The sequence below is a fragment of the Dipodomys ordii genome, unplaced genomic scaffold (genome assembly GCF_000151885.1).
Source record: "Dipodomys ordii isolate 6190 unplaced genomic scaffold, Dord_2.0 Scaffold67, whole genome shotgun sequence".
In the NCBI taxonomy this organism is placed as follows: Eukaryota; Metazoa; Chordata; class Mammalia; order Rodentia; family Heteromyidae; genus Dipodomys; species Dipodomys ordii.
The window spans coordinates 11111975-11126914 of NW_012267283.1; the positions used below are offsets into that span (position 1 = coordinate 11111975).

A 14940-nucleotide genomic window follows, 5' to 3' on the forward strand; every position below is an offset into this window, starting at 1 on the left:
CAGAAAAGATCAAAAGCTATGTACATATGACCAGATAAGTAAAATGAACCCCAAGATAGGGACACAATTTTTTTTTCTTTCTTGCTGTTTCTAACGTATTTATAATGTACTATGTAATTTTTTTTGTTTGTTTGCATGTTCCCCACGGTATAATCCCTGCTTTCACTGTATTTGATTCCGATGCCCTGCATCTTGTATATACACTTCTCTAATTTGGGGAGGGGAAGGGAAAAAAAACCAAAATGTTTAAATAGGGATACACAAACACACACACATACACACACACAAAAAAAACCCAAGAAAAATAAAAAACAAAAAAATAAAATGAAAAAAAAATAGGGATATAGGATGACCCATTGTAACAATGAAATGTACAAGACAGTATGCTGAAAACTAACTTTACAAGTTGGAGGTGGGGAGTAGTTATGGAGGTGGGAGCGAAGGGATGGTAGGGGAAAAACAAAGGAGGAGGCAACAATGCTCTATAGTTAATGTAACTCATGTTACATGCTCATGTAACTGTAATCCCTCTGTACAACATTTTTACAATAAAAAAGTACAAAAAAGCTAGAAAAATCAGATAAAACCGCAAAAACTTTATAGAAAACAAAAAGTGCTGCACATATTATTAGTTTTCAGAGAATCTTTGCCTTTCAGAAAGACTGCAAACTGTTTCATTGGTGTCTTCAAGTACGCCTTTTGAGTTTCAGCATGTCACAGTTGCAATTACGTGCATTTGGTGTAATTACCAAACGTTTACCATGCCTTCCGGGAGGACAAATACCTCTTCTGCTTTCCATGAAGTGACTACCACGTTTAGCAATAGCGCCTTCTAGTGACAAGTGCAGCTACTTCCGTCCAGTTGTGACCCTGTGCAAAAGTGCCCAGATTCTCAAACTTGTTTCTCCAGTTGACATAGGACAGGAGAAAAGAAAAGAAAAAAAAAGATTGTTGGCCCATACTTTAAAAAAGGTATTCATTAACAATGACAATAATTTCATCCACGTTATACTCATTAATAAACTTCATGTTAACGTCAGTTCCAGTGAGGCTTAGGCCACAAGTACTTTCCATTCATGGACACCCCTTTAGGCCCCCGACCCCGCGGCCAAGAGTGGAGCTTCCTTGTACAGCTATCACATCTGAGTGATTTACCTGGGATTCTTTCCTGAGAAATAATTTTTTATTATACAAAAAGTGGAGAATATTGAGTATAGTCTCTTCCAAGGAGAACTTTGGATATTTAACATCCAAGTTCTTTTGTTCTATGACAATATACACATCCTTTATTCCAAAAAAGGGGCGGGGGGTCATAGCCGGGCACTGGTGGCTCAGGCCTGTAACCCTAGCTACTTAAGTGACTTGAGATCTGAGGATCACAGTTGGAAGCCAGCCTGGGCTTCTCTCTTCTTGAACTATCAAAAAACCGGAAGTGATCTGTGGGTCAAAACAGTAGCCTTGAGAAAAAGAAAACGCTCAGCAACAGCACTCAGGCCCAGGGCCGGCACACACACACACACACACACACACACAGGGTCGGGGTCCTCCGTGGGCCTACAGGCCGCTGGTCACGAACATCCACGCGTGTGACTCGTCCTGTGTCCACTCCTCTTGGGAAAGCGCAGGAAAACTCCGAGCGCTCAGAGAGGGACCCACCCCAGCGGAGGGTGACCGGGCCGACACGGACACCGGGGCGGGGATCCCAACTCACACAAAGCCTCAGCGCCCAGCTAAGGCCTCCCCGCGGCCCGCGCGGCGCCGCTTCCGCGGACGTACCTTCCGGGCCCGCACCATGGCGCAGCTATCGCGCAGGCGCCAGTTCTAGGGGGCGGAAGCGGAAGTCTACGTGAGCGGCCGGAGCTCCTCACGGACTCTCAGACATGCGCGGCTTGGAGGAGGGGTTGGGACCTCGGCCCACAGCGACCCCATGTGGGTGCGCGAAGCCCGCCTTGGAGACAGGTAACATGTAGGAATCTGACGGTGCCGGGGCCGTAATCAGGAAAGACCTAAACCCGGCCGAGAGGGATGTACAATGTGAGAGCTGGGCCTAACGCGGATCAAGAGTCCTAGTTAGGTGAGGGGTGGGGGGAGGGTCACGTGCGCCGAGGACCACGTGACCATCTGACCCTAAGAGCATGACGTAACAGGGCACGTGGGATTCTGGCGGCGGGGAGGAGGGCGGGGATGTGTAGAAGCAGCGGGGCTTGGGCCCTGCCGCCCCTGCAGCCTGCTTTTCTTCCTGGGGAGCTCTCCCTACTACTAAGAGCTCCCCGAATGTGCTTCCCGTTCTTGAGCTCATGCAACGGTGCACCTTCTTACGTCCTTCCAGGGACGCGCAAAGAGGACTGTAAAAATGGATGTCACTTTCATTGATCCCAGCATAAGTGTAATAATGCGTGAGAAAATGTGCAGAGACGGATCTAGTGAAGTAGTTGGTCTGCTCCAGGGAGATCGAACGGGAGTCATGCCGATTAGGAGTTAGTAAGTGCCCTGGAAGAGCGGCTAGGAAGGCAGAAAGGAAGAAGGAAAGCGGAGGGACTGGAATATAGGCATGTTTGTCCCTCTTTACTTACCTCTCTTTATAGAGAGCAGAACGTATTTTAGAAACCAGAGGAAGAGAATGAAAACAGCCGGCCAAATCCACTGTGTACCTTGGTTGTCTAACGTCCATATTTGTGGGAAAAGTGAAGACTCCACTGTTATAACGTTTTAAAGATCTCAGTGTCCACATAGTTTTTCCATGGGAGCTTTCATTAGAAAGGTTTGTATTTTGTTTTGGAGATGTGCTCCTGTGTAAACAGTTCCATTATTGGACATGTCAGATATTGGCAGTTTTGCTTGTTTTAAATGTAAATTCATACCTGGGCACCCGTGGCTCACGCCTGTAATCCTAGCTACTCAGGAGGCTAAGATCTGATGATTGCAGTTCAAAGCCAGCTCAAGCAGGAAAGTCCATGAGAAACCACCAGAAAACGGAAAGTGGCACTGTGGTCCAAGTGGTAGAGCACTAGCCTTGAGCTGAAGAGTTGAGGGCAACCGCCGAGGCCCAGAGTTCAAGCCCCACACCCCCCTCCCCCCAAAAAAAAAGTAAGTTCATGAAACTGAGGTCTTATGTTCCAATTGTTAAGTTTAAATTTTCTTTAAGTTTTCATTACTTGGTCAAGGTGTTCATTAGAAAAAGAATTTGAGCTGGTGCTGGACACCCGTAATCCTAGCTACTCAGTAGTTGAGACCTGAGGATCACAGTTTGAGGTCAGCCCAGGAAGGAAAGTCCATGAGACTCTTCAGTTAACCACCAAAAAGTCAGAAGTGGAGTTGTAGCTTTGAGCAGAAAGGTCAGGGACAGCACCCAAGCCCTGACTTCAAGCCACAGGTCTCTCTCTCTCTCTCTCTCTCTCTCTCTCACACACACACACACACACACACACACACACTTCAGCCCTTGAGCATGGCTCAAGTGGTAGCCCTGAGTTCACATCTCCAGTACCACTTTCCAAAAAAAAGGATGTTTAAGAGATCTGTTTCATAGGTACAGGATGAAGATTAAAACAACAGTATCAATAGTAAAAAGCGTGCTAGTACTGGTGCTTGAACTTGGCCTAAGCAGTATCCCTTTGCTTTTTTACTCAAGGCTGGTACTCAACCACTTAAGCCACAGCTCCACTTACTTTTTTGAGTGGTTAATTGGAGATAAGAGTCTCAGGGGGACTTTCATGCTTGGGCTGGTTTCAAACTTCAAAGCTTAGATTTCAGCCTCCTGAGTAGCTAAGATTACAGATTATCTGTAAGACTACTACCAGCTAAGATAACCTGTACCCAACTGTACAGTGCCTTTATATTGACTCTTTGAAGAACTCAATCAGTAAGGCTTTCGTAAAACATAGGGATGAAGTTACCTGTAAATCCAAATGGGCTAGGTATGGTGGTTCATACCTGTAGTCCCATCTACTGGGGAAACTAAGACAGGAGGATCACTTGAACCTGGGAGTTATAGGCCAGCCTGGGAAATATATCAAGATTAGCATCTCCGGACTAGGAAGGTGGCTCAGTGGTACAGTGCTTGCCTCACATGCATAAGGCCCTGGGTTCAATTCCTTCGTACTACATAAGCAGAAAAGGCCGAAGTGGTGCTGTGGCTCAAGTGGTAGAGCACTAGCCTTGAGCTGAAGAGCTAAGGGACAGTGCCCAGACCCAGCGTTCAGAGCTCCACAACTGGAAAAAAAAAAAAAAAAGATTCCCATTATGCCCAGCACTGGTTGCTCATACCATAATCCTAGCTTCTCAGGAGGCTGAGATTGGAGGGTTGTGGTTCAGAGCCAGCCCAGGCAGAAAAATACGTGAAATTCTTATCTCCAATTAACTATCAGAAAAGCAGAAGTGTAGCTGTGGCTCAAAGTGGTAGAGCGCTAGCCTTAAGGGTGCTTGGGGACAGCACCTATACACTGAGTTCAAGCCACACCAGCCACAGGAAAAACAGAAAAGATTCCCATTTCAGACATTACCACTACCACCACAGCCAACAACAAAAACGTTTTGAGACAGTGTTTCATTATGTAGCCCAGTCTGCAGTAGAACGTGGTCTGTGTAGCCTAAGCTGGCCTTTAACTTTGCATCTTCCTGCCTCATCAACTCAAGTACTGACATTATAGGCATGTGCCTGGTCACCAGTAATTTTTAGCTAGTAGATTAAAAATTATGAAATCAGAGAATCATGTTTTCGTATATCTTCATGTGACTTTTTGATTCATGATTTCTTTCTTTCTTTTTTTGCCAGCCCTGGGCACTGTCCTTGAACTTCTTTTGCTCAAGACTAACACTCTACCACTTGAGCCGCAGCACCACTTCTGGCTCTTTCTGTGAATGTGGTACTGAGGAATTGAACCCAGGGTTTCATGCATGCTAGGCAAGCACTCTTCCACTAAGCCACATTCTCAGCTGACTAAGGATTTCTTATCTAATTTTCTTCTCTAGGTAATCTTTTAACTGAGCCAATAGGCTACTTGGAATCCTGTTTCTCTGCCAAAAACGGTACCCCAAGGCAGCCATCCATTTGTAGACATTCACGGGCTTGTCTGAGGATTAGAAAGAACATCTTTAATAATCCTGAGCATTCCTTGATGGGTCTAGAACAGTTTTCTCATGTTTGGTAAGTTGTGTTATTGTTATACCAGAGTTGCTTCCAGGGCATCCTTGGAGGCCCTAATTGTGATGGGTCCCTTCTGCTGTAGGTGTTTGATTCTTCCCATGGCCATTATGTTGACCAAGAGTTAGCATACTATATATAGCCTGTGGACCAAGTATCGCCCTCTGCTTGTTTTTGTAAGTTAGTTTTGTAAGTCTCACAGCCAAGCCCATGGTCTATCATCATATGTGGCTGCCATTGTGCAGCCTGGCTGTAACAGCATAATTGAACAGTTGCAGCAGTAACCTGCTGGCCTCAAATTACTATCCGACCTTTTACAGAATTAGATATATTCTTCCCAAAAGACAAAAATCTTAGAAATCTGGATATTACTTGTGTTATTTGCAGTTCTCTCTAACATTTGCAGTCTAAATTTGTCTTATTTTACTGGTGGAGACCTAAAATGAAGTGTTAATTCTGAAATAGTCTTCATCTTAATTTGAGCACAAAGTAAAACAAAAACCCATGAGTGTTATGATCTAGTCTTTGTATAATCTTGGTTAAATTACCTAAATGAAAAGCATTGTTGATTTTTTAAAAAAGGGTATTCAGAAATAGCCTTTTTTTCTCCTTACCCTTCCTATTTGCTTTCTCTCACTCTTCCCCACAGGATTCTGCAAAGATGATCATTATTACCTGTTCGGGGTAGTTCCCATCATACTTGACCTTTTATCTTTTTTCCTTTTTTCTTTCTTTTTTGTTACTCATGGGACATGAACTCAGGGTCTGGGCATTGTTCCTGATCTTTTACACACAAGGCTAATGCGCTACCACTTTGAGCCACAGCTCCACTTCCAGTTTTCTGGTGGTTAATTGGAGATAAGAGTCTCATGGATTTTCCTGCCCAGCCTGGCTTCTAACTAAGTGCTCAGATCTCAGCTTCCTGAGTAGCTAGGAATACAGGCATGAACCACCAGTGCCTGGCTCTTTTTTTCCCTTTTAATAAATGTAGAGGTATAAATATGTTTAGAGTGAATACGTGATTTTAAAATGGAACATATTTTCTTTTTTTTTTTTGTCGGTCGTGGGGCCTGAACTCTGGGTCTGGGCGCCAGCTCAAGGTTAGTGTTCTACCACTTGAGACACAGTGCCACTTCCGGCTTTTTCTGCTTATGTGGTGCTGAGGAATCGAACCCAGGGCCTCATGCATGCAAAGCAAGCATTCTTACCACTGAGCCACCTTCCCAGCCCCTGGGAACCTCTCAGAGAACCTTTGTGGTATTATATATTACCTGGGTGCTGTCTTTTGAGCTTTATTGCTCCAGGCCAGTACTACCACTTGAGCCATATCTCACTTCCAGCTTTTTTGGTGGTTAATTGGAGATAAGAGTCTCATGGACTTTCTGCTTGGGCTGGCTTCAAACTGATATCCTCAAAGTTCAGCCTCCCGAGTAGCTAGGATTACAAGGGTGAGTCACCACCAGTGCCTAGCCAGAGTTAACCTATTTTTGCTTTAATCACTGCCTGTTATTGCAAAGTATGGATGTTACCATAATTTGACCACACCCTTGTCACTGGAGAGTATTTGGAGATTATGAGAAGACTGTGACCAACCCCTTTGTCTCCATAAATGAGGTATTTTTATCAATAGAATATTAGAAGTAGTTGTATTGGGCCAAAGGGTGTAAATATTTATAATTTTGGAGAGTTACTGCTAAACTGCCCTGTAAAATTAACCAATGTATACTTCAACAGTGTATGCAAAGATCTTTTCTCTGTATGCTTCCCAACACAATATATCATTGGCATTTAATATTTTTGCCTGATGGGGGAAATAATATTTTGTTTTTCAGTTTAATCTCTTAATTATTAGGTTCAATATTTTTTCATAGGTGTGCTAGCTGTTTAGAATTCCTTTATGAATTGCCTATTCACGCATGTTCTTTGCTTAGTGTCCTGTATTGGGTTGTCCTTTATGTAGAAGTCATTTGTATACCACAGATACTAATTCATTTACTGTATGTAGCAAATATTTTTCTCTTAGGCTGACATCAGTCGTGGGGCCTGAACTCTGGGCCTGGGCTCTGTCCCTCAGCTCTTCAGCTCAAGGCTAGTGCTCTACCACTTGAGCTACAGCGCATGCAGAGCAAGCATTCTTACCACTGAGCCACCTTCCCAGCCTCAGGCTGACATCTTATAATACATGAATTTACAAGTTCAGATCTATTATTGTTTTCCTTCATTGCCTGGGTGCTGTCCCTCAGCTCTTCAGCTCAAGGCTAGCGCTCTACCACTTGAGCCACAGTGCTACTTACGTTTTTTTTTTTCTTTTTGCTTATGTGGTTCTGGGGAATTGAACCCAGGGCCTCATGCATGCAAGGCAAGCACTCTACCACTGCGCCACCTTCCCAGCCCCAAGTTTTTTTTCTTTTTGAGATAGGATCTTACCATGTAGTCCAAGTTTATCACAGACGAAAGTGCTCTTATCTCAGCCACCTGAGTGCTAAGATTATCAGCATGTACCATTGTACCCTCACTAGTTATTTAAAATGTATGAGCTGCAGTTTCTTCATTCTTACAGTGAAGGATAAAATGTACGTAGATGTTAAGATTACATGAAATGTACATAAAAATGTCTAGCAAACTGCTTGATAAACATCAGGCCCATAGGAAGTCCTATTTCTTCAGGTGTATGACATGTCTCTTCAGTTCCCACTGTATGCCAGTTATTGTGCAAGGCACAAAGGATGTAGAGATGACTGTCTTCCTTCAAGGAAGGAGAATGGCGTTATTTTCTTCCTGACTGATGAGTTGCATTTAAAACCTTTCTGTTTTCATTCCCCCCCTCAAATCATAATCAAATAACTTGTGCTCTTAATCAGTGGTTTCATTTATTTTCAATAGGATTTTGTTTGTTTTTCACAAAAATGGTCACTTGAGCTATAAGGCAAAGGTGCAGCCCCCCAGGCTGAACGGCGCAAAGACTGGGGTGTTTTCAACACGGAGCCCGCATCGTCCCAATGCGATAGGACTGACCCTGGCCAAGCTGGAAAAGGTGGAAGGTAACCCACTTCATTTCTGCTTTTACCCCAGAAGTCTTATGAAATCATCACATTTTCAGAGCTAGCTGCTGTTTAAACAAACACCAGTGGGAAATATACCACAATTGTTGAAGACATTATGATTTTCTTTCTTTTTGTCAGTTATGGGGTTTGAACTCTAGGCCTGAGTGCTATCCTTGCGCTCTTCAGCTCGAGGTAAGCACTCTGCCACTTAAGCTACAGTGCCACTTCCAGTTTTCTGGTAGTTAATTAGAGATAATAGTCTCACGGACTTTCCTGCCCTGGCTGGCTTTGAACTGTGATCCTCAGATCTCAGCCTTCTGAGTAGCTAGGATTACAGGCATGAGCCATCAGCACCCAGCTTGAAGTTTTGTTTTTATCATTCCAGTGTCAAAAATGATTAAACCATTAAGTTGTTTTTACTTTTTTTTTTTGGTGGTACTAGGCTTTCAACTTAGGGCCTGTGCTTGCTCGGCAGTATCTCTACTATCTGAGCTGTGCCCTATGCCCTACGTGTGTGTGTGTGCGTGCGCGTGTGCACGAACGCACGCGTGTGCGCATGCGTGCATGTGCTGGTCCTGGGGTTTGAACTCAGAGCCTGACCACTTGTCTACTATGGCTACTTTTTCTCAAGGCTAGTGCTCTACCACTTGACTTGACTTTATTTATTTTTGCCAGTCCTATGGCTTGGTCTCAGGACCTGGCCATTGTTCCTGAACTTTGTGCTCAAGGCTAGCACTCTATTACTTGAGCCACAGTGCCATTTCCAGCCTTTTCTATTTAAGTGGTACTAAGGAATCAAACCAAGCTTAATGCATGCTAGGCAAGCACTCTACCACCAAGCCACATGCCCAGCCCTACCACTTGAGCCACAGCTCTGCTTTTGGCTTTTTGGTGGGTAATTGGCAATAAGGGTCTCATGGACTTTCCTGCCAGAGTTAGCTTTAAATCTTGATTCCCAGATCTCAGCCACCAGCATCTGGCCCCAAAGCCTTTTTTGCTTTTGTTGTTGGCTAGAGGCCCCCTTTAGTTTCTGAAGGTAGCTAGCAGATCATTGCCCATGTAGGCCTTTCTGGCAGGCCTCCTTACTACATCGGTGCAGGTAGAACCTCTCAAATGAACTATTAGATTGTAGTAGTCTTACATGAGGACATAATCCCTGAAGTTTGTCACAACTCTTCTTTCATGGTCTATTGGCTAGAATCAAATTGCACTGGAGGAGGGAATACTCAGGGCAAGAGCAGCAGGGGATGGGGATCCAGCTAGCAATGAGAGTATGTTTGCCCCAGTGGAAACCTTTCTTGGTCTCTCAGCAATGTACTAAGGACTATCATTTGCCTAGAACAGTCAGAAATACCAGTGATACAAAGTCCACTCCAACTATGCTCAGGGCCTGCTTGCTGTCTACATACAGGCAGGCCATTGCAAAAGGGGATGTAGTAGCAGTTTATGACAGGGTCCACTGTGAGGCACCCAGAAGGAATGCTTGTGTTTGGAAGAGCCAAAAAGACTTGCAGAAGAGAGATCTTGTGAGAGTCTCAAAAACCAAGTAGGATTTTGTCAGGTAAAGTAGAGGCTGGGTTTCCAGGTAAAAAGGGAAATAGATGTTGACAGTATATGTAGAGAGAAATGTGACTGGACTGAGTTGGAGTATCATTCTATTCTGGGTTTTTGTTTTTTTTTTTTTGGTTGGTCATGGGGCTTGAACTCTGGGCCTGGGTGCTGTCCCTGAGTTCTTCGAGCTCAAAGACAGTGCTCTACCACGTGAGCCACAGCGCCACTTCTGGTTTTCTGGTGGTTAATTGGAGATAGAGTCTCATGGACTTTCCTGCCTGGGCTGGCTTTGAACCACAATCCTCAGACCTCAGCCTCCTAAGTAGCTAGGATTATAGGTGTGAGCCACCAGTGCCCAGCTTATCATTCTATTCTCTTATTCATGGTACTGTTCTTTACTGTGAATGCTTGTAAGATGATTTTTTTTTCACCTTCCAGGTGGAGCTATATACCTGTCTGGCATTGACATGATAGATGGCACACCTGTGCTAGATATAAAACCCTACATAGCTGATTATGACTCCCCACAACATTTGATGAAGCCCTTAGGGGATTTTAATCTACAGAATAACCGACTTAAACCAAGGACTATGTCCCAGTCTGATGGCAAGACTGATAGCTGTGACCAGCGACAGCTCTCAGGGTCTGATGGACCCCAGCCCTCCCGTATAACTAATGAGAAACATAGACATCCTGAAGATGGAGCTCCAGAAGAAAATGTCCCCAAACACAGCAGCACAACGAAAATCCAGCAAACCTGGACTGAAAACAGAGAGATAGCCGTGGATTTTGGTTTGGAATCAAGAAGTAGTGAGGGTCGGACTGTGGCAGAACAGTTTGGCCCACCAGGTCAGGAGAAGACCCTTCTGGAGGAAGGTATAGATAAGAGGCCAAGGAGTATGGAAAGCGCCTTGATCCTGCAAGAAAGCAGCATGAAGACACAGCATGTGACTCCTCCCTGCCCTGCCTGGGTAGCTGACAGAGCATCCCACAGCGAGGTTCCTGCCTGGGTGAAGGAGGCCCCTGCAGCCTCTCTGCAAGTCCGGTTTACTCCTCATGCTGAGATGGATCTTGGACAGCTCAGCCTAGGAGGTGAACCAGGTATCTTCAGTTTCCTAGATTTGAATGGCAGATACAGGGGATGGTATTTTTGGTTGGTATTTTGTTTTTGTGTTGTGGTATTGGAGATCTAACCCAGGGTCTCACCATGCCAGGCAAGCACTACCTCTAAGTAGCACCTCCAGTCCGAGAAGTGAGCTTTATTTATATTTATAGCTTTATTTCAGCCATGTTTGTTACTTCTAGTATTCAAGCAACTCTATCGTAAGATGACTTTCAGACAGCATTCAGAAGCTGAGTTGTGCTTATTCTGTACTTAGGTATCTCTCTCTCTTTTTTCTTTTTTAAAAATATTTTTTATTGTAAAGATACTGTACAGAAGGATTACAGTCACATGAGTAAGGTTATGAGTACATTTCCTATCAAGCATTGTTACTCCCTTCTCTCTTCTTTCTTTATCTTTTTCCCCCTTTTTTTGTATTACTCATTTTTTGTTTGCTTTACTATATGACTAAAGAAAGATTTATTCTAACACTCAGCAGGCCAACAGTTCAGCCTTTGGCATAGAGGAGCTCACAGGAAAAGAAGTGTCTCTTAGCATAGTACTTGCCCAACAAACATGTATTTTCCTGCAGAAGAGAGGCCACAGGGCCTTTTGTGGAGTCCATTTAGTATGTGGTTCTCAGCACATGTTATTTGGCTTCCCCAGGCCATAGCAAATACTAGAATGAAGGGAGCAGCTATTAGGAAGTGGGAGGGAATGGTGATGCCAGTAAGAAGTAGTTGGTTGCTAAGGAGTAGGCAGATTTCCAAAAGGCAGAAAGCTATTTGTGTTGCCTTTCAGCAGAGGGCTAATATAGCTATGTAAAGAGGAAAAGGGCCAGGGGTAGTGGCTCACACTTATAATCCAATGCTGGATTACTCAGAAGGATTGCAAGTTTCATGTCAATGGATGCCACATACTGAGCCTATCCTACTAAACAACAACAAAAACCAGGATATACATTCAGTAATTCTACATTTGTTCACTGAACTTCTAGGTACTAGATACTATTCTTAGGATACAGAAGTAAAGAAGATAGATTAAAAAAAAAATAGGAAGTGGCGCTGTAGCTCAAGTGGTAGAGTGCTAGCCTTGAGCTAAGAGTGCAGGGAGAGCAGTCAGGCCCAGAGTTCAAGCCCCATGTCCGGCAAAAAAAAAAATCCCTACTTTCATGCTTCATGGATCTTCTATTGTAATGAAGATGGAGAGAGACAAGCTAAAACCATAGAAAACACACTATAGTACAAAACATACAAAAACATGACTTCATATGAGAAGGTGAGGGTGGCTATAGGAAAATGTAAAAGAATAGTGTGCAGGGTTGGGTGATGCATGTTTTTTCATTTTTGTTTTTTGTTTGTTGGTTGTGGATCTTGAACTCAGGGCCTGTACACTATCCCTGAGCTTCTTTGTGCTCCAGGCAAGTGCTCTACCACTTGAGCCACAGCGCTCCTTCCAGTTTTTGAGTGGTTAGGAAGTAAGACTGTCATGGGAACTTTTCTGCTCAACTGGCTTTGAACTGTAATCCTCAGATCTCAGCCTCCTGAGTAGCTAAGATTGCAGGCATGAGCCACTGGCTCCAGGTTAAGGTGTTGTTTTAAGTAGGTGTTCAGAGTAGCTCAGAAGAGACACATGTGAGCAAAAATCTAAGAGATGAAAGAGGCAGCCTGTCCAGAGGAAGACATGCCAGCTGAGGGACAGCTGGTGCCCAGGGTGGAGGTGCATAGCACCTAAGGTCACATGACAGAGCAGACTGAGAAAGGGCAGAGTGGAAGGAGCCGGGGCAGAGAGGCTACAGGAAGAACATGAGGGCACATGGGGCTTCATAGACCATTGGAAGGGCTTGAAATTTTACCTTGGGAGAAGTGGAAAGTTTAACCAACCTTAGCAGTAGATTTTTCCTGATTTGTTTTGTTTGTGTGTGTGCCAGCCCTGGGGGTTGAATTCAGTATCTAGGTGCCATCTCTGAACTTTTGTACTCAAGATTAGCACTCTACCACTTGGAGTCACAGCTCTACTTCTGGCTTTTTGGTGGTTAATTGGAGATAAGAGTCTCATAGACTTTCCTGCCCAGGTGGACTTGAACTGTGATCCTCAGATCTCAGCCTTCTGAGTAGCTGGAATTACAGGTTTGAGCCACTAGCGCCCAGCTACATTTTTTTTTTTTTATGAGACTCAAGGTTTTATACATGCTAAGCAAGTGCGCTTTCATGTTTGTCTTTGAACTCTCCCTAGTTTTCATGCCTTAGAGCCTTAGTGATTTGTATAACCTGAGGCTGTCAATCCAGCCCTCTGCTATTCCCTCCCTGGCTAGTGTTCTAGGTGTGATTTTTTTTTGGGGGGGGTCCGGTTGTGGGGCCTGAACTCTGGGCCTGGGCGCTGTCCCTCAGCTCTTCAGCTCAAGGCTAGCACTCTACCACTTGAGCCACAGTGCCACTTCCAGCTTTTTCTTTTTGCTTATGTGGTGCTGAAGAATCAAACCCAGGGCCTCAGGCATGCAAGGCAAGCGCTCTACCACTGAGCCACCTTCCTAGCCCGTCTAGGTGTGATTTTTGAGAATACTGGCACTGTTATGTGTTTCCTGTACCATGTCTCTGTTCAGAGAAAAAAGAAACAACGAAATAGAAGTCTATAATAGGTGTAGAGAAAATGGCACTTGGATCGAAAATGAAAGTTTCCTTCTCCTATTTTGTATACTTAACTGAAAAATCCCACCATGATGTTTCACTCAGTGACATAAAGACCTAGGCTACATGAGTTCAACCTGTAACAGTAAATACCAGTTAATGGTAACATTCTCTGTAGTGACTGGGATTTTGAAATCCTGTTCTTTTTTTTTTTGTCAGTTGTGGGGCTTGAACTCTGGGCCTGGGCACTGTTCCTCAGCTCTTCAGCTCAAAGCTAGCGCTCTACGACTTGAGCCATAGTGCCACTCCCAGCCTTTTCTGTTTATGTGGTGCTGAGGAATTGAACCCAGGGCCTTGTGTATGAGAGGCAAGCACTCTACCACTGAGCCACCTTCTCAGCCCATAAATCCTGTTCATTTTAATTGATGTGAAGGGAGCCAGCACATTTCATATTGACACTCACTGTAGTTAAAAAAAAAAAAGTAGATGCATGATTTTGATCACCAACTTCTGTTCTTCTTTTTGCAGGTGCTGGAAAAAAGTCATTTAAATATTTTCAGTCAGCAGAGGAAGCCAAGTGTGCCATCCAGGCTGTGCTGTCAGCTGATCCCCGGTCTGTGTATCGGCGGAAGTTCTGCCAGGACCGTCTTTTCTATTTTACTGTAGACACAGCACATATTACTTGCTGGTTTGGTGATGGTTTTGCAGAGGTTCTAAGGATCAAGCCAGCTTCTGAGCCCATTCAGATAACTGACCCTGAGGAGTCCTTGGTGTCTTTGTGATCTTAAGAGACTTCATGTCTTTGGAGTAGCCTCTTTGTCAACCTTTGAACATGGCTTCTGGTTTCCTGTTTAAGCTAATGATGTATTTACTTTGTATTTACTTTGTAGAACCATGCAACACTTAGTCATCTTCCTGCTTTGATTGAGACTGTTCAAAATATTTATTTGAAAAAAAGGTATTTAGTAAACTTAATTAAGACAAGAAACTTATCACCATATATATATTTTTTAACTTGCTAATATACAAGAATTAAAAGGTGATAACTGTCTTGGTAATTTCCAAAAGTTGGTTGTTGTTGACACTTGTTAGAGTTAAGCAGAGATCATTCTTTTTTTTTTTTTTTTGGGTCCAGTCGTGGGGCTGTCCCTCAGCTCTTCAGCTCAAGGCTAGTGCTCTACCACTTGAGCCACAGTGCCACTTCTGGCTTTTTTTCTTTTTGCTTATGAGGTGCTGAGGAATCGAACCCAGGGCCTTGAGCATGCAAGGCAAACGCTCTACCACTGAGCCACCTTCCCAGCCCAAGCAGAGGTCATTCTAGCATGGACTTTAAGTCAGTTGATCTGTTTAACAATTCACTTGGTTTTCTCGTCTGGAACAGAGCTATTTTATTCTAAATCGAACTGAGTTACAGTATCTTAGGAGACTAGCAAAAAAATAAGTGATATGAAGATCTTGAGAGATTTAACTCCT

The 14940-nt window shown here is 44.0% G+C and overlaps 1 protein-coding gene across 4 annotated transcripts; it reads left to right on the forward strand.

Moving 5' to 3' along the window:
- Positions 1 to 1835: 1835 nt before the first annotated feature.
- On the forward strand, positions 1836 to 14518 carry LOC105990830 (chromosome unknown open reading frame, human C9orf156). Of its 4 annotated transcripts, none has more exons than XM_013023337.1 (5): positions 1836 to 1959; positions 4972 to 5146; positions 8027 to 8184; positions 10177 to 10839; positions 13996 to 14518. In XM_013023337.1, exons 1-5 carry the CDS (start codon positions 1881 to 1883, stop codon positions 14247 to 14249), a joined length of 1329 nt encoding a protein of 442 aa, XP_012878791.1. In that variant the 5' UTR covers positions 1836 to 1880; the 3' UTR covers positions 14250 to 14518. The 4 variants fall into 4 exon arrangements, with proteins under 4 accessions (XP_012878791.1, XP_012878792.1, XP_012878794.1 ...); XM_013023340.1 differs by lacking the exon at positions 4972 to 5146 and adding an exon at positions 6661 to 6757 and having other exon boundaries at positions 1899 to 1959; XM_013023339.1 differs by lacking the exon at positions 1836 to 1959 and adding an exon at positions 6661 to 6757 and having other exon boundaries at positions 5066 to 5146.
- Positions 14519 to 14940: the final 422 nt, after the last annotated feature.